This window comes from Lathyrus oleraceus, chromosome 5 (assembly GCF_024323335.1).
Source record: "Lathyrus oleraceus cultivar Zhongwan6 chromosome 5, CAAS_Psat_ZW6_1.0, whole genome shotgun sequence".
Lineage (NCBI taxonomy): Eukaryota > Viridiplantae > Streptophyta > Magnoliopsida > Fabales > Fabaceae > Lathyrus > Lathyrus oleraceus.
This window is the reverse complement of record NC_066583.1, coordinates 200,307,829-200,327,590: the sequence shown is the minus strand read 5'-3', so window position 1 is coordinate 200,327,590 and position 19,762 is coordinate 200,307,829. Positions and strand designations below refer to the sequence as shown.

The 19,762-nt window shown below is 37.1% G+C and overlaps 1 protein-coding gene across 1 annotated transcript; it reads left to right on the top strand.

Annotated features, from left to right (window-relative positions):
• The first annotated feature begins 11,990 nt into the window (after positions 1-11,990).
• LOC127079697 (uncharacterized) lies at positions 11,991-12,677 on the top strand. Its single transcript, XM_051020077.1, has one exon. It carries the CDS (start codon positions 11,991-11,993, stop codon positions 12,675-12,677), a length of 687 nt encoding a protein of 228 aa, XP_050876034.1.
• Positions 12,678-19,762: the final 7,085 nt, after the last annotated feature.

Genomic DNA, 19,762 nt, shown 5'->3' with positions numbered 1-19,762 from the left:
ATAAGTAGGGATAGATTTTTAGGGTTTTAGGTATAAAAAAAATTCTAACAATTTCAAGGGATAAAAACAATGGACAAACATCAGGATAATTATTTTTATAAACGGAAATAAAATATAAATATTTTAATAAGCGAAAAAATTTATTACTGATACAATTATTTTTATAAACAAAAATAAAATACAAATATTTTTATAAACTGGAAGAATCTATTCTTGATACAATTATTTTTATAAATGAGAATAAGTTACAAATATTTTTATAATTTGAGAGAGCATATTGTTGATACAATTATTTTTACAAATGAGAATAAATTACAAATATTTTTATAAATAAGAAAAAGTTTGTTGATCCATTTATATTTATATAAACAAGAATAAGTTATAATCATTTTTATAAACGCACACATGTGTTTTATATGCTTATACAATATCAAGTAAATATATTATTCTTCTAAATATTTAAAAATATAACTTGTATCAAAGAATAATTGTTGATGATTTGTAAAACAAATTTTAAAATTGATAAATAAGTATCGCAATATGTAACATGAATCCAAATAGATACCCGTGCGATAGCACATGTATTTTATTAGTTTGAAATAAATTAATTTAAAAAAAGTAAATTAAAATTATATGAACAGTAGATATTTAAAATCAAATTAAATTAATCTTGTATAATATTTAAAATTAAAATAAAATATATAAATTATGTAAATTTTTTAAATTATGTTTCTTATTTATATTTATTTACTATTATTTTTTAATTATTTAAATAATAAAATATTTATAAAAAAATAAAAGGATAGTTAACAATTTTGCCCATTGGTGGGTGCAAGACAATTTTTTATTATATTAGTTTCAAAAGTAGAGTAATTGAAGAATACTTTTACAATATGGAATATTTTGAGATTTTTTTTAGAAATTGGTGCACTACAGCTAAAAATACTTAGGAATGCAATAAAAAATATAGCACTATAAATCAATTTAGCCATGCTATTTTGAAATCCTTAGGAATGCAATAGAAATATGGGACCATAAATCAATTTAGCCTTAAAGAAAAGGCTATTTTAAGCCATAGACTTCATTTCAGTGTAAGAGATTGTAAACACCACATCAAAATGCTACATCTAATCAATTACCAAAACCATGGTCCATAAAAAATAGCAAAAGTCTCCTACATTCTTTTGGACAAAAAAATAGACACCATTAATTAACATTTAATAACATCAAAGTATATACCCCAAAGTCCAAATAAGTCCAAATTCAGCTGCTCACCCCCTAAACTTGCCACACGCAAAAGATATTCTTAGCTCTCTTGCTTAATAGAGTAAGAAAATTGACTCAATTTAATTTCCCTTTTATCAATTTAATATCACATGCTTCTGACAATAACTAAAATGTATTAAGTTCTCAAAAAAAATTACCAATGTGAATCGAACTCTTTCCTCATGAATTTTAATCCAACCTAGCATTAATAATCTTTCTCTAAAATAGAATATGAAAGTTGGACACCACATGGAAGCTACTCCATTTTTAATGTGATCTTACTAATATTCTTTTCTCTTTAAAAGTCTACATCTTTATTATTTAAAATGATCTAAATTCCTTTAAAATGCATACAATAATTTGAGTTGGAACTATTGCAAAGAACTAACCTCAAACATAAAAAAGAAGAGTGAAAGAAAAAAAATCATCCTCGTGAATCTGTCTATTAAACCACCATCAAAACAAAAAGAAAAAGAGTGAAAGGAAAAAGAAAATTACATTGTAAATCAAACTATTAAATTGTGTCTATGTTAGTTTTAAGGGGACGATTTTCCAACAATGTCATTCGATATATGTTGTCGTTCAACTGACTTTTAGGTTTGACATGGGCAAATTGCTTTGACGATTTCGATCTCGTCTCAGTAGATTCAAGATGTTATAACTTTACCAAGTAAAGTTAGAGCATCGTAATACTGTGAATGTGAATGCTCCTACGGGATGGTCACCATAGTTCGTGATTATGTAGTGACCAAGGAACGAGTCATGAGGTCAATTTTACATATTCCCACATCAAGCATCAAATGTACTAGAAAAGTACACCAGTGTGAGTCTCATTCAAATACTCTATAAATTTTATATCATTCTTTGTGGATGATCATGTGCTTTTTTAGTGTTTATTTAGTAGCTTTGGTGTTCTCCACATTAAAGACCCATTAAGGACCATTAAGACGACTTCCCCTAATTAAGTGTGACTTCTTAATGATGATTGAAATTAGACTTTATTATAGTGTGGACAGGTGTACTTGCCAGTCACCTTGGGAGAAATGGAGTAATAAAACGATAATGGATGTTTGTTTCTTTGGGGTTCCATGTAAAAATGTTTACAATTGCATCATCGTCTGCCCATTCCTTGCGTCCATAGACATCGTGGCTTCTCCCGTACACATGAAGTTAAAGTGCCACAATAATTCTAACAGAGTTGTTGTAATCAAAATCGACCTTCGTGGAGCTCGCCAAATACACAAAGTGATACCAAAGAGTTTATCGACAGTTGTCATCATCCCTAAAGGAAGAGTTGAGGAAGAGCCGAGGAAGCTAGCAAAGTGGCGAATGTGGTTGACCTCGACCCTTGTGAAAAAGAAGCCACAATGGGAGACAAATTACGCCTCTCAATTGGGATGAAAGCAAAATTGCTAAGATCATTCCTAGATGGAGACTTTGAGAATGTCCAGTTAGACGATAGTCTGATGAGGTCGTTAAGGATAGAAGTTAGCCTACCTACTCAAGTAAAGAAAGGATTGATAAAGTGTTTGAAAGCCAATTATGATCCCTTCTCCATTTCTCCCCACAAGATTCTCGACATAGATCCTAGTATGGCATGTCATAAGTTGAACATTGATCACAACGCCCGGTATGTGTCACAAAGGAGAAGGTGGTAATCTCTTGAGAAGGCAGAGGTGGTATTGAAGACAGTCCAAGGTCATTTGGATGCTAATTTTATATCTTAAGTAAAATACATCGAGTCATTATCTAATGTAGTTTTTTTCAATAAAGATTCGTGAAAATAGAGAATGTGCGTCAATTATACTGATTTCAACAAAGCATGTCCCATGGACTCATAAGTGCTCCCAAAAATAGATAAGTTGGTCGAAATCTCAGCCAGATACAAGATCCTATCTTTCATGGATGCATACTCCAACAAGCACAATAGGATATAATGTATAATTCAGACAGATGGAAACAGTTTTCATGATCGAGTAAGCTAATTATCGGTACAATATAATGCCTTTTGGTTTGAAAACTGCAGGATCCACATACCAAGGGGGTGAATAAGGTTATCAAGGAAGAAATAAGTGAAACATTTAAGGTGTATACGAATGACATGGTTTTGAAGTCAATCAAAGAAGTTATCTAGGTTTTTCAAAGAGTCCGACAATACCATATGAGGCTCAATGCATAAAAGTTCACTTTCGGAGTGAGTGCAAACAATTTTTTTGCTTTTTATCTGACTGAAAGAGTTTGAGGGACCCTGGTGAATGTTGAATAGACTAGTGGAAGTCATTTTCCTACACTTTCTTGTGGCAAATAGATTGACTAGCTTCTTCACCAGATCTTGGTAGCGGATGACATAGGGTCTAGGGAAGCCGATGTACCACCTCAAAGTTATGTCTCTAAAGGTTCCATACATGAGCTTGCACTTCAAAGAATCAGGTGCCCCAATGATGTCCATTTGAGTGTTGGTGGAGGCCACATGTTCGTATAATTCATTGTGTCCGTCGAATTTAGCCAATTATGGTGGCTTGTAGTTCTCTAGGACAAGCACCTCTCATATGTCACCCGATAGAGGTTGCGGATCCAATAACTCTAATTCATCAACTATGTTTGTCTCTTGTTCGCACTACTGGATATGAAGGATTTTATTCTCCAAGGTTTGGTTCTAGTGACAAATAACATCCATTACAGCTCACATCTCTACTATAACACTTTCCTCGCAGTCAGATCTGTTATTGGTCGGAGTCGCTGTATTTTTGTTCACCAAGATAGACATATGGGATGAATGCAAAGACAATAATATGGTTGAATAACTTGATTGACCCATGTTAGTTTTACCAGGGCCCCATGGTGAACGCCAATGTACTCGCTAAAAGTAAAAATGTGTGACAACCCTAGGGAGTAAGGGTTTTCAGAGGCTTTAAGGTCGTTATAGAGTTGAGAGTTGGTTCACGTGGGGTGAGAAGCTCCAGTATGTGTGTATTTATGTGTTTTTAGTCCCCCCTTATCAACCATGTTGATAACATAGTTATATTCGTATTAGGCATGGATCTTAGGCCTTCTTAAAGATAGAAACTACTCAGGGAGTGGAAAATTTCCCTCATAATATTCAAGGGAATGTGATCTACCTCTCTTATTACTCTTTTTCTTACCTTTACAGGGGGGTACGTCACCCATTTCTACGCTTAGGAAATTTAACCCAGAGAAGGGTGATAATCTAATAAATGGGTGACACATTCAATAAAGGGGCGGTTGATCCGGAAAATGGGCTACTAGAGATCTCAATGTCACTTCGTAAGGCCCTTTTACAATTACACCAATACAAATATTATGATAGATGTTGGGCCTTCTTACCCAAAGCTAGTTAAAGAATTTATAGTTAATCTTCCAAGTGGGTTTAATAATGTTAAAAGTAGAGGATATATGAATGTCCATGTTAGAGGAAATTGTTTTTGCTTTCTCGCCTGCAATCATAAACGAGTATCCTAGTCGTGGAAGACTGATAACTTTTGTCTATCTTTTCTCTTTGAATACTAAAGCTTAATAAGTTAGTGGAAATGTTCATTAGGGTCATCCTTCAATAGGTCTTTTGGTAACTGCCAACCTGAGTGTGAAATATGCCATCTTGTACAAGATCGAAGTGGATAATTGACCTATTCCTCTCATGGATTAGGTAACATCCCTAGTCTCGATAGTCTTCTATACTAAGTAGAAACTTATGATGCCTTTGATTTTAAAGAATATGTTTTTGTTTAGTTTGATAATCATATTAAGTCTTATGTCGTTAAGATTCCTATTCATTTTTCGTCTTTGAAGTGTGGTATTTTGAATAATCAAAAAATGATGATTTTACTCATGATTATGAGATTTGTGTTTCCCTTAGTGTGTTAAACTTTAGTTACCAGTTGTTTGTTGTGAACATGTTGCTGAGATTGTTATTCCTACTATTACTCCTATGAGAAAATTGGTATGGTTTTTTATGAAGAAATATTAGATGTAGCTTCCCTTTCACAACCTTTGAGAACTCATATTCTCAAGGTGTTGACTCATGAGGAAACGTCTCTTGAATAGATCATAGACATGTCAACTTCTAGGAAGATGGTGTGTGAAGACATTATCAAAATGTTGATTCTGTAATTTGTTAGGGCTTCTTCATCCCAACCCATTATCCTTGGTATTGAAAAAGATGCAACTCTTGTTTTTCAATATTAAGATGTGTCAAGATCTAAAAATGAATACGATAATGCTTACATGGATGGAGATGCCTCGGACAGTGAATCTTCTACTACATCTCTTTGATTCTCTTTGTTGTTTTGTTAGTTTGTTGTTGATTTTTTAATTGATTTTTTTGGTTGGACCCGTTATGCGGTTGTTGGTTATGTTTTTATAAAATTCAGTTTCTAGTTATTATTTTCCCTTGGCCCTTTTAAGGAAAATAAGGGGTAGAAAAAGGCACACTTCTACATTTCTGTATTGAATTATGTTTAACGGTTGCATGTTTTATTTACCCATTATTCCAAATAAAGTGTTTTAATTTATTTGATGTGCTAAAAGTGTTCATTATTTAGTTTGCCTAATAATAACCAAATGTGCAGTTTGTTATCATATGGATTGACTTATTCTTATAGACAAAATGTTAAGCAAGATGTCTTGAAATTCGTTGGGACATCCTGGCTCAGTTGTCCACTAATGAGCTTCCTGATTATGTGTTTATGTTACTTATTTATTTATTTGTGAAAGATTTATTTCATTCAAGATTCTATTGATTTGTTTTAAAAAGTTTTTGGTTGGAAAATATTTAATTATCAGAATCTGTTTGAAATGGATTTTCTTTGAATAAAATATTTAGTTTGTTGAATATTGGATTTGGTTTGTGTACTGGTCAAAAAGTACATGTGCGTATGTTCCCCTTGCACGGGTGATGACACTCTATCATTGCATGTTTTATGTAGAAGAAACGGAGCAAAACAAGTCAAAGATGAGTAAAAATAAAGAATAAAGACCAAAGAAATATACAGAAATGACCAACTATGAAGAAATAAAGACTTAGTGAAAATCTGATGGAAAATGAGCAAAAACGTGCAAGTACTGATATAATCACACACAACATTGCATGTGTGATAGAAAAGTATTCTTAACATCGCGTGCGTGATGAAAAGTATCACGCACATCATAGGTCCTTTTTTGGGCCTATTCTGACACGTTTTAGACTGATTTGACAGCTTTATAAGAGAGTTTTTGGTATCTTTTCAAGGGTTTTGTGATTTTGACTAAAAGTGATGGTAAAAAGCACTAGGGAAGCGATTTTGAGAGCATTTAGAGCCATTTGAGACCAGTTCTTCAAGGATTTTCATATGCAGTCTTCATCTTATTGCTTGGTATTTAACTATATTGTTATGAGTAGCTAAACATCTCTAAGTTAGGTTTTGTATGATGAACTTATTTTGAATCTGTTGGGACATATGTTTGATTTGTCAGTGCATGAATAATTAAAGTTATATTTCTATTTAATTGCCTCTTATTCTTAATACTTTTCATGTGAGATACTCTTTTAATTTGATTATGGGCACATAGGGAATACTGACCATTAGTCTATATGTTGGAACTAGGGCAAATATTGTTCTTACGCTGGTTGAATAGGTATTAGATACCTCTAGTAGCGGCATTTTAGTTAACATACTATTGCATTGCCTAATTTCACTTACGCTTGTTGAATAGGGATAGAAGACCTATAGTATGAATTAGTGAGCTATACACCAAGGGATTGGGTATAGTGGTTTTGTTAATTCTCCGTGGAAATATTATGACTTTCTCATTTATGTAATACATCAAACATCAACAGGGGATAAATAAGGGATTTTATACAAAACCTGACCATTTTCACATTTTCTCTAAACAACTTTTATTTTTCGCATTCAAACTTGAACCTTTCTCCCCAATTGTTACTTTATACAACTCGCACAAATATAATTTTGTTAAATAGCAGTCCCTTTGGACTCAATATCTTTTTATTACTACGACACTAACGATACACTTTCTGAGAAGTCATCAAGTATTTGGCGTCGTTGTCTGGGGTTGTTGATAATTTCAACAAGGCAACGCTTGTGCAACATTTTGCTTATTTAATTTTTTTTCTTGTAATTATTTAATTACAATGCTATTGAGGTATTTCTTGTTTGTGTATGCGCAACTCAAGATCAAAATTGACACCACTTGATCCAGAAATTGAAAGGATTACATGTGCTATCAGGAGAGCAGTTAGAGAAGCGACTCTAACTTAAAGGACATTAGTAGAAGATAATTCACTGATTTCTTCGGAAAAGGAAGAGGAAATCATCATTGCAGCCGTACCACCACCGCCAACTATGGGGAACTACTACAAAAGGACTGATGAAGGATAAATTTCTAGAGGATTTGTATAGGCAGACCCCGTTAACTTTAATATAAAAAATTATGTGCTTTCGGCTTTGAGAGATAATTCGTTCGACGGGAACACAATTCTATACCTATGGGAGCACCTTGCTCGCTTATATGAGACAACCTCAATATGCAGGAAATCTGATGTCACTTAAGACCAAGTCAAGATAAGGTTGTTTAGTTTCTTGTTTATTGGAGATATTTTTCACCACCACTCAATTTGTTGAACGAATAGCTGAAATAACAAACTTCGAGCAACAAGAAACTACATTGGTGTATGAGACATGAGAAAGGTTTACACTTTTATTACACATGTTCCCAAATTATAACATGAATAACATGGAGCAAATGCAGAATTTGATTAAAGGTCTCAAGGGTCAAACACACATGCTTCTAGATGCTTCTGTGGGAGGCACGATCTGAACCACGACAGAACCACATGTTAAAGACTTGATTGAAAAGATGTGCTTGGATGAATATTGTTCAAAGAGTGAAAGATCGATAAAAATTGAAAATACAGGCACACGAAAAGGTATGTTAGCTATTGATACTCATACTGCACTTTTAGCTCAAATTGAATTGTTGGATAAAAATCTAGCTGAAAGCAGCTTGAGTCAAGCTAACGTGAGTCAGGTATAAGCATTGAAATGTGATTTATGTGGAGAGGGACATGCAAATGGAATGTTCTCTTTGGAAAGGTTAAGTGAAGAAGCTCAATTTGCAAATTTCTAAAAAAATAATTCCTTCTCTGACATTTATAATATCGGATGGAAGGATCTCCCAAACTTTAGATGGAGCAATAATTAGAATACAAGTGCTAATTGGGGTGGTTAGTAAAATCAACAGGCTCCACCCCAAAGGAAACCTTCACCCCTCGAGGAGACTGATCAGTCACCATTTTCATTAAGTTTTTGTTATTGATCCGACAAGAAACCGAGGATTTTGAGACGTTGTGCAAGCATTTTGATACTTTTAAAGTCAATTTTAATTCCCGTAAGATATTTTAGCATTTTCATTAATTATCATGTTTATTTTATATTTTCGTGGTTTTATGCATGGGATGTCTATGTTTTTTTACGACAGGTCCAGGTGGAAGAACCGAGGAACTCGGAGCTAGACAATGCGGAATTCCGGTAAGTGAAGGAATGAAAAACAGCCAGTACAGGAGGCCTGACACGGCCACCCGTGTCACCTGACATGCGTCGTGTCAGGCAGAAGGAGGACTTTGGATAAAGCAGAAGTCTGACACGGCCGTTTATGTTTGCTGACACAGCCCGTGTCAGGCCATCCCCTAGTCGTGTTGCTCCTCAATGGGCGTGTCAAGCTGGGTAGTAAGCTGACACGGCCACCCGTGTCAGCCCAGACCCATAATTTTCCTACTCTCGGGCTTTTATCATCGGGATTGAGCTGCAAGGATATTTTTGAGTTATCCACCTTTTGCTTGGAATTTTCACTATATAAGGGAACCTTCTACCAAAGAAAAGACCAGTTGGAATGAGGCAAACACATAATTGTCAAGCAATCAAGTATTACAGAGAGCAAGGAATTCGGAGAGCGAAAGATTTTCATGAGCAGGAGCGATTGAAGATCCAAGTCATCCAATCACTTGTAATGTGTAATTTTTATCTTCAATTCGTTTTGAACAATATGAGTAGCTAAACCCCTCAATACTAGGGGAGTGTCACTGATTTAGAATTGTAATGACTTTGAGTTTACATTTGCATTTATAATATTATTCTTACGGTAACCTTTTGATGTGTTTAATGCTTTCTCTTTCGGACCAATCGAGATTGTTTTGTGGTTATCAATTAGGCTGGATCGCCATTGGTAAGGTTTTCATAAGGTTACTCTACAATAGATATCACCTAGGACTAGGGATAACCTGTATGAATCAGAGCATTCTTGATATAATAAAGCTTAACTTCACCCTAATTGCCTATGGACATAGAAATTAGGGTAGAATGATTAAAGGTTTTCTCACCAAGGACTTGGGAGAAAATACCCTTGAGAACTGGTAGTAATTGATATTTGTTGATACAATAGTGACTCAGAGTTGTAACAGGGATAAGTCATACATCTTCCCTGACATTGTTCCTCTTACCTTGCAAACCCTTACTTTTCATTATTATTTTCTTTTGCCTTTGTTTTTATAATTTTGAATTTAAAAACCCAAATCATAATTTTTGTTTAATTGAACGATGAATTGAACCCAATATTAACTTGCAGACCTTGAGATTGACATTCGGGGAATTTCCCCTTTATTACTATAATAGGTAAAATAGTACACTTTCTATTTTTCCGACCAAGTTTTTGGCGCCGTTGTCGGGGACTGCAAAAATATAGAGTTTAATTTTAAAGTTCTATTAAAATTTTGTTGCTCTGCAATAAAATTACTTTTATGTCATTTATATAGTATAATTTACTAATTTGTGTATGCGAGGAGAACCCTCAGCTGAATTTCCTTTTGACGCAGAAATTGAGAGGACCCTTCACCGAAGACGCAGGAACGCAAGAACATATTCCAAATAAGAGAGTACCTTTGATCACTCTGAATTCGAAGAAGAACCAATGGCTGATAATCCTCCGATTTGACCTCCTCCACCTCCGGAAAGACTCCTAGGTGACTATAGAGGTGCAAACGTACCGGGTGGTCAACTGACCATTGTCAACCAATCGGTAAATGTGACGAATTTTCAACTACATCCTAGCATAATCAATCAATTGGAAAGAAAACCTTTCACCGGAAAGGTTAATGAAGATGCCAACAAACACCTACAAAGATTTCTGACCATGAGCACCACTTTGAAAATTGATGGTCATGCTGATGAAGCAAAAAAATTGAGAATGTTCCCGTTCACTTTAGCTGAAGATGCGGAATAATGGTTCTACTCTCTCCCAGCCGGCAGTATCACATCATGGGAAGAGATGGAAACTGCAAATGAGTACTCTCTAACATCAGTATTCCTGAGAAAAAGGTATGAAATCCTTAATTTCAAACAGAAGGATGGTGAATCATTGGGAGATGCCTACAAAAGATTCAAAAGGGTCTTAGTAGCGTGTTCAACTCATAATATGGATCAGATTGAGCAAATGCAGATGTTCGTTAACGAGCTGAAAATAAAAATAAAATTGTTGATCGATACAACAGCTGGTGGCTCAACAAATTTCTCAACAGCCACCAGTATTAAAAGGATTATTGAAGCAATAGCTACGAATGAGCATCTAGAATTATACGATAGGTGTACTAGCCAGCCAAAAGGGGTAATTGATCTAAAATTGGAAGCAAATAAAATTCGTCTGGAAGACACAGTTGCTGCCGAAGTAGAAAAGAAATTAAAAGCTATGAATATAGGTACTCAACAGATAACTCAAGTCCAACCGGCTCAGGCCATCACTAGTGAAATCTGTAATGGACCTCATCACATGGGTTATTGCTTTGCTACTCCCCAAAAAATTGAAGATATCAAATTCTTAAAGTAGAATAATCCCTACTCCAACACTTATAACTCAGGTTGGAAGAATCATCATAATTTCTCCTGGAAGGATCAGAGAAGGAATGTTCCGTAATAGGGTATAAGACAATATCAGACTCAGTATCAACAACAAGCACCTAAAAAGGCAGAATGAGAGATTGCCATTGAAAAATTAGCCGCCCACAGTATGCAGTTTCAAGAAGAAACTATAACCAATTAGAAAAACACCACTGCCTCCATAAAAAATCTCGAAGTCCAAATGGGTCAGATAGTACAATAGTTAGCTTCAAAATCTCAAGCTCCGGGCACCTTACCTAGTGGTACGGTAACAAATCTGTGGGAACATAACAATGTTAACATTATCGTAACCAAAAGTGGAAAGTCAACAGAAGAAAACAGTATTGAGGAAGATGGATTGTTGGAAGTGCATTTAGAAATCAAGGAAACCAAGGACCAAGATGAAGAAGTAGTACTGCTACCTGTCAAGGAGAAAGAAAAAGTTCCTAAACCAGTCATCAAACTCCCTTACCCTCCGAGGCAGAAGAAGAAAGATCAACATGAAAAAAAAATTGAGAGGTTCTTGGAAATGTTCAAAAAGCTTGAAATAAATATTCCTTTTTTGAGGCATTAGAACAAATGACAATATATGCCAAGTTCATGAAAGACATCATCTCCAAAAAGCGCTCCACTGATACAGACCCGATCATCCTGACTGAAACATGTAGTGCCATTCTTCAAGGTATGAAAATCCCAGTGAAAAAGAAAGATATGGGATCGGTTACTATTCCTTGCACTATTGGTGATATAAAATTCACGAAGGCTCTAATTGACTTAGGAGCAAGTATGAGTTTGATGCCATTATCCATCTATAAGAAATTAGGAATTTGCACCGTTCAAGATACTTATGTGATGCTTCAATTTGCTGATCGCTCTGTTAGACGACCATATGGGACAGTAGAAGACGTTCTGGTAAAGTTTGACAAGTTTGTTTTCCCAGTTGACTTCGTCATTCTGGAAATGCCCGAAGATGGGGAGATTTTTCTCATATTGGGCAGACCATTTTTAGAGACAGGACGATGCATGATAGACATAGAGGAAGGAACGATGACCCTCAAAGTCTATGATGAAGAGCTAAAAATTGATGTGCAGAACATGATGCAATACAAAGATGATGTTGGCACAAGCCACACTGTAGAGATAATAGATCAGGTAATTGCTCAAGAAATTGAAAAGAAAATGCCCCAATCACCGTTAGAACGTGTTTTGAGTATATCAATTTTTGAAAGTGATGAAGATGAGGGAAATTCTGAAGTGCTCGATATGATGGAAAAACAACCTGAATGGATTATATCTAAACCACACCGGTGGGAAGATTTAAGACCACCTCCACCATCAAATATCACTCAAGAACCCAAAACAGGGGCAAATCTGAAACAGTTACCAGCAAATTTGAAGTATGTATTTCTAGGTACTGAAAAAAAATGCCCAGCTATTATCAACGCTAATCTACAAAGTGTCCAAGAAGCATAACTCATTCAAGTGCTAAAAAAATACAAGGGTGCAATTGGATGGGCAATCGAGGATTTGAAAGGTATAAGCCCGACAGTTTGCATGCACAAGATCTTAATGAAAGATGATCACACGCCGGTGGTGCAACCACAACTAAGACTTAACCCAACTGTAGCACCTCAAATTTGCACCCCATATTCATGCACTCATTTCATTTTTAGGTCATTGACATTACATTAACATTGCATAGTACATTGCATCTTGGCAGTCAAGAATTGGCATTAAGAGAATTCATCTGTGCAGAGAGAGCAAGTTTTTCCTTGAAATGAAGGCCACATGATTATTCACAAGAGCTTATATGAGCTAAGGTTCATTTTGAAGCAACTTGACCAAGTGTTAGAGGCTCAAAGTCATCAGTGCATGTCCAGGTCATCTGGGGCCCATGAAAGTCAACTGAGGGCTAGGAGGTGGAGAAAGGGTTTGAGACACTTCATTCATGTCCAAAAGAGGTTTATTCATCATGTCAAATATCTACCTTGAAGATTTTGAAGCCAAATCAAAAGTTTCCCAAAATGGAAAGTGACCTGTAATTTCAAGTTTCCAAAAATGGCAAGTTTTTGGACCAAGTTCAACTTGACTTTCCAACATCAAAGAAACTTCAAATGAAATTTTGTCCAACATGAAAGTTGAAGATCATTCTCTCCCATTTCCAAAACGTCCAAGATCATGAGCATCTGATGAATGTTTGAGGAGATATGAGCAAATGATCACCAAGTGTGCATGGAACTTCCAAGTGCCATAACTTTTGATCTAAAACTCCAAATTGAGTGCCTCTTTTTGCATAATGCATGTCATGACCTATATTTTCCAAAACCCTCATTGCATTGCATAAAATTTATTCACATGATCATTTGGCAATTCATGTTCATTTTGGAGGGAAATTTGGAAATTCAAAATTGGTGCATCATATGAACAAAATACCATTGCCAACATGTGCATGAGATGATTTTGAGTAAGTTTACACCTCCATACAGCACTGTTCACGTGTACAATTGGTCATGCACCTCAATTTTGCAATTTTGGTCACACACCTTATTTTCACTAATCACAATTAACCAATGCTTAATTCTGATTTGGATGTGATTAGGACAGCATATATAAACCAAATCCTAACAGAATTTCACTCTTCTTCATCAATTCTAGATCTAAATTCAAGTTCCCTCCATTTTTTCTCGAAATTGAAAATTCAATTTCTTCCACATAACACATTGATTTTATTGGATATTCTTGTTCTCTGATCTTCATTGAGTATGAATCAAGCTCTGGATTGAGGATTTTGGCCAGGATTCGTGCTGTGCAAGCTCAAGAACATGACAATGGAAATTGAAATCTGAGCTAGATCCAAGCCCTCTCAAGCTTCAAGTCATCATCTCAGGATTGGATTTGGATACTTGCAAGAGCTCAAAGCCACGATTTCATCATTCTGCTCTTCAAGAGGTTACAATTCGATTATCACCTTTCTTGATTCTATGCACATGTTTATGTAGATCCTTTCATGTTGATAATCATGATGCTTTCAGAATTAAAAATGGTTGAGTATTGGTTGAGATATCTGGAATTGAAATTTTGAATGCATAAATGTTTTTCTTCGATTCTCATTATTCATGGATTGTAAGGACTAATTAATGATGGATTTGGATTGTGCTTGTGATGAGCTTTCGTTTGGTATGAAGTTTGTGCAATTCTGCAAAAAAAATTGATGATGATTACTGTAGCACCACCGTCTTCATGAAGAAGACGGTGGAAACCACCATGTACCGTACGCGTACAACATGCTAGGGTTTGTCTGGTTCAGAGCGCCAATTCCACCGTTTGAACGCTATTATCCAACGCATCATGTGTTCGATCCCTCCCTGGCGCTTCTTCATTTTTTCATTTTAATTCCTCATAACCAAAACGGCGTCGTTTTGAGACGCGCTGGCAACCTCCCTTTGATTCTCAGCCATGGCATTTCCAATTTCATTTTCTATCTCCATTTTCCAATTGATTCACATTTATTCATTTTTATTTCATGCCAATTCAAAAAATCATAACTAATTGAAAACAACTCCAAATTGAATGCATTTTTTTGCCACATGTTCATTGAGATGTCTAGTATTTTATAATGTCCATTTCCTGATTTTATCATTTATGGATTTTGAGTGGTGAACTGTTATTTGATCATGGTACAAAATGTGATATGTTATGCCATTTGACTTGTGAAATACTCATGCTTTCTCTAATTGATTTGAAATTTGGTGTGATGATTCTCAACATGTTGCATGATTTTTGAGGATTGGTTGTGCATTTTTAGCATTTTTCATCTCTGTTTTAGGTACATGATTGTATGGTGTGACAATGTGTGTCACACAATTTGAGGTCATACTTGTGCATTTTCATTTCTAGGAAAATTGAACTCTGTTGATTCTAATTTTTGGCATGATGAGTGTGTTTGACATGTTGTATGCTCATAAAAATTTCCAGGATTGTTTGATTCATTTCTGTTTTAATATGGAATTTTCATTCTTGATGACCAATTGTGTGCTTTGAAATTGTCTTTGCCATAGCTTGCTCATGAGATGACTTTGCTTAATGCTTTAGACTTGGTCCTTTTTAGGACATGTTCTCACTTGAATAAATGTGCTTCATGTTGAATATTGGTTGCTGTTTTGACTTTTTGCTTTGCCTTTGACCCTAGGCTTTGCCCTAGGGGTTTGTACTCACAATTTGAGTTTTGCATTTCAGGTTCAAGCTCCTAGTCCCAATGGTTTAGGTTGATCTCATGAATTGAGATGCAATTTGCTTTGTTTAACTAATGTTGATTGTGTTGTAGGTCCTTGGGTGGCTAACTCACTTGAGTTGTTGACTTACATTGTGTATATTGGTTTTCTCACTGTTGACTGTCTGTTTGGTTTGTCTGAATGTGAATATTGACTTGTTTGATTTTCTTACAGGTACTTTAGTAGCTTTAACTCATTACTTGAGTTGCTTTGCTTTGCTTGTGGTTGGTATACCACTTAGGTAATCTCTCTAACTCCATGTAGTCTGGAAGCCCTGTCGTTTATGTTTGGCAGGCATTTGGCTGAAGTCCTCCTTAAGAGGCAATGTTCTTGATTGTTTACTTTCGTGCCATGTACTTCAAGTCCTCCTAAGCGAAGAGGCAATTGGCAGATAGAAGGGATGTGCAATCCATCCCCTGCTATTCAGTTGAGTCTTTCATATTGCTCGCACTACGTGCTGATGCATTTGAATAAACACCCCAAGATCTTGTATATAGAGTCAGTCATTGTGGAATAGAGTTCCTCATTCTGGACTCCCACGTTTTCATTGATTGAAGCTCACCCAGGCCCGGGTTAAGAGCTATGAGGTCTTACCCTCATCACCTTTCATCTGCTCACCCTGACGGTCAATGTCAGTGGTTAAGAGCCCTCAGATACCCTTCCAGTTGGCTTGTTTGTCGAGGTTGATATGACCCCTTGACTAAAGCCTCACCCTTGATGTTTGAGCCCCCTTGTTGGTGTGTTTACTTCATGTATATGTATTTGTATGGTGTGATTGTATCCCCATAGGATTGCTAGACTTTGCATAGTCTCTCGTTTGCATGTCAACTAAGGTAGCACGGTTCCTTCGTCTAGGACTCCCTTTCTTGCGTGAGCTTTCCTAAAACACAAACAAACTTTATCCCCTCTTAAGGACACGTTGACTTCTTCTACTACAGGTGAGTAAGTCTCCAAAGGTTGAGCATCCGGTAGATTGTGTAGTAACGTCGTCCACCTAAAAAACACGAAACCAATAGAAATAGTTTAGCCGAACTACGGCAACTCTGATTCTCATGTCCAGATGAGATACGTAGGCACGAGATGCGATGTCTTGTCGAGTTTGACTAACCACTAACTTTGATTCTGTTCTCTCGCCCTCGTTGCGATCGAGACCTCCCTTTTCTCTTGCCCTAGTTGCAATCGAGACCCTTCTTCTGTTCGTGTGCGTTTGTTTGGAGTCCGATGTAAGTCCAGCGATTGGCATTCGGTTTTCTGTTTGCGTGTGTTTGGAGTCTGATGTAAGCCCAACGATTGGCCTTCGGTTTCCAGTTTGTTTGTGTGAGTTCGGAGTCAGATGTAAGACTATTAATTAGCTATCTGTTTCCTATTTCTTTTGTGGAGTTGGATGTAAGACCAGCGATTGGCATTCCGTTTCCAGTTGTGTGTTTGTTTTGACGTCTCAGCGTCTTTGTTTAGCGATCTGTTTGGCGTGCGTTAGCCGAGCTACGAGTGCTCTGATTCTTTCTCTGGTTAGAGAAGATACGTATGCACAGGATGCGATATCCTAGCGAGCATGTTTCCCCCCGAAATACGTCGACTCTGATGTTTGTGTCTAACAAACTACGTAGGCCCAGGATGTGACATCCTGCCGAGTCCGCTTCTTCTGTTTTCTTTCATCTGTGTTTCATGCCAGTCTTGTGCAGTTTTTGAGCAATTATTCAGCAACCTTATTCTATTCTTCTGAGCGTGGATCCCGTCGAGTACGACGGACGTGAGGGGGTGCTAATACCTTCCCCTTGCGTAACCGACTCCCGATCCTTGCAATCTCTGGTCGCAAGACCATTTCCTTTCCAGGTTTACTTCGAGCGTTTCCTTTCCCTCCTTTGGGATAAATAACGCACGGTGGCGGCTCTGTGTCTTTTTCCCGCCGGTTGTTTTTCGCGTATGCGACAGCTGGCGACTCTGCTGGGGATTGCAAGAAGTTGACCTCTTGCTGGTCCATCTTCCCTAAGCGAGTCAATCCTAGCGCTTTTTAGGATAATTTTGGTTGCCTTTGCTGCTTTATTTATTGCATTTATGATTATTATGCCGTGATTGTATATACTTGCATATATGTTTGCATACATCATATTATCATTGTGTTGGCTGTGTATCTGTTTCTCTGTTGGGTGGGAGTTACAAGAGGTAAAATGCCCAATACCCAGGCTATGAGTGAACCTTAGGACACCTAGGAATAGAGTGATTCATGGGAAGCGGGTGGTGTGGCGCCACTTAGCGGAACATGATATCACGAGCAGTTCAGATTCTGATGGGGTATTATCGTTGCATACATCTGGTGTGTATATGATGATATTCTTGAAAGGGTTGTTTATCCTGCGTTTCTCTTGACCTTACCCTGGCCTAGATGACACCCGTGAGGGGGGAGGGAATGAATCATTACAGGTATTGTTGGTGACCGTATCCTGTTGGTGACTCTTGGTTCCTGTTGGTGACTTGGTTATGAAGTATGGGTTCCAGATGACCTTGACCTGTGGTTCCTGTTCCGAAGTCAGGCCGAAGTTCTGATCTTGTGCCCTGTGATACACAGCCAACCAGTCATGGTCTCATCATTTGCATCATAGCATGTTTATTTTCAAAAAAAAATAATGCAAAAAAAATGAATGATGAAAAATGCAAAAAAGAAAAAAGCTAACTTGCATGCATATCATTTCCTAGGTTCATTCAGGAGTCTGTTCACAGTGAGAGATGGCAGCCATTCCAGAGTTAAAGAGGAAGATTTGCACCTACAGTTTCTACCGTGAGCCGTTGACATCTTTGGCAGAGTTGGGTAATCTGGTGACCGGTTGTAATCAGAAGGTGTTTGATGATCAGTATAGGGATATTCTGACATTGTTGAAGATGGTGGTGGATCCGGTACCTCTACAGACTCTCTTACAGTTTTATGATCCAGAGCTCCGTTGCTTCACTTTTCAGGACTACCAGTTGGCTCCTACTCTTGAAGAGTATTCCATCCTTATGAATGTCCGAATCAGATACCAAGTGCCTTTCCTAGATGTGCCAAAGGAGGTAGATTTCAGGGTTGTTGCTAAGGCTCTCCATTTGGGTATCAAAGAAGTGAGTGACAGTTGGAAATCAAGTGGTGATGTTGTGGGTTTGTCTTAGAAGTACTTGGCGAGAGTGGCTAAGGAAGAAGAAAAGAAAGGAAATTGGGAAGCTTTCAACGCTCAGTTAGCTGCCATGATCTATGGAGTTGTCTTGTTCCCAAGTATGCCTAATTTTGTGGACCTTGCCGCAATCACTATTTTCATCGGAGGAAACCCAGTTCCTACCTTGTTAGCTGACACTTATTATGCTATACACAGCAGGCATGGTAAGGGTGGAGCTATCAGGTGTTGTCTCCCATTGCTACTCAAATGGTTTGTGTCCTTTCTACCAACCAGTGGACCTTTTGTGGATACTCAGAGCACTCACAAATGGACTCAGAGGATCATGTCTCTCACATCCTATGACATCAGGTGGCAAGCTTATAGGATGAATGTGCTCAATGTCATTATGAGTTGTGGAGGGTTTCGTAATGTTCCACTCATAGGGACTAAGGGTTGCATCAATTACAATCTGGTTCTTTCTCTCCGTCAGTTGGGTTTTGTCATGAATGAAAGGCCACTAGATGCTGAAATAGCTGAGAGTGTGTACTTTGAGAAGCGGAGTGACCCAGCTAGATTGGAGCAAGTGGGGAGAGCTTGGGAGAATATTGGTGTCAAGGATGGAGCTGTGTTAGGGAAGAAGTTTGCTATTGTTATGCCTGCTTACATTGAATGGGTCAAGGATAAAGTTGAGACTTTGTTGTTACCCTATGATAGAATGGAACCATTGCAAGAGCAACCACCTTTGATACATTCTGAGAATGTGCATGCGGAGTATTACAAACGAGCCCTAATGGAGAATCGTCAGTTGAAAGAGAAGGAACAAGAAATCCAAATGGAGCTTTACAAAGCCAAAGCTGATAAGTTGAACTTGGCTCACAAGCTCAAAGGAGTGCAAGGTGAAGGTGCTGGTAAGTTGAAGAGCAAAAAGAGGTCCTATGAGGAGATAGAGACGATGTTAAATGAAGAACACCATGAGCGCTTGAGGCTGCAAAAAGCGGAAGCCAATTACCAAAGGAAGATACGAGACTTGGAAAGGCAGCTTAAGAACAAGGATGCTCAGTTGAAGAAAGAGATAGACCTAAGGCATGCATCAGAGAACCAGCTCAGAGAAGAAGTGGTGGAACTCAGAGTGCAACTGAAGGAGAAGCTCACTCATTTACCT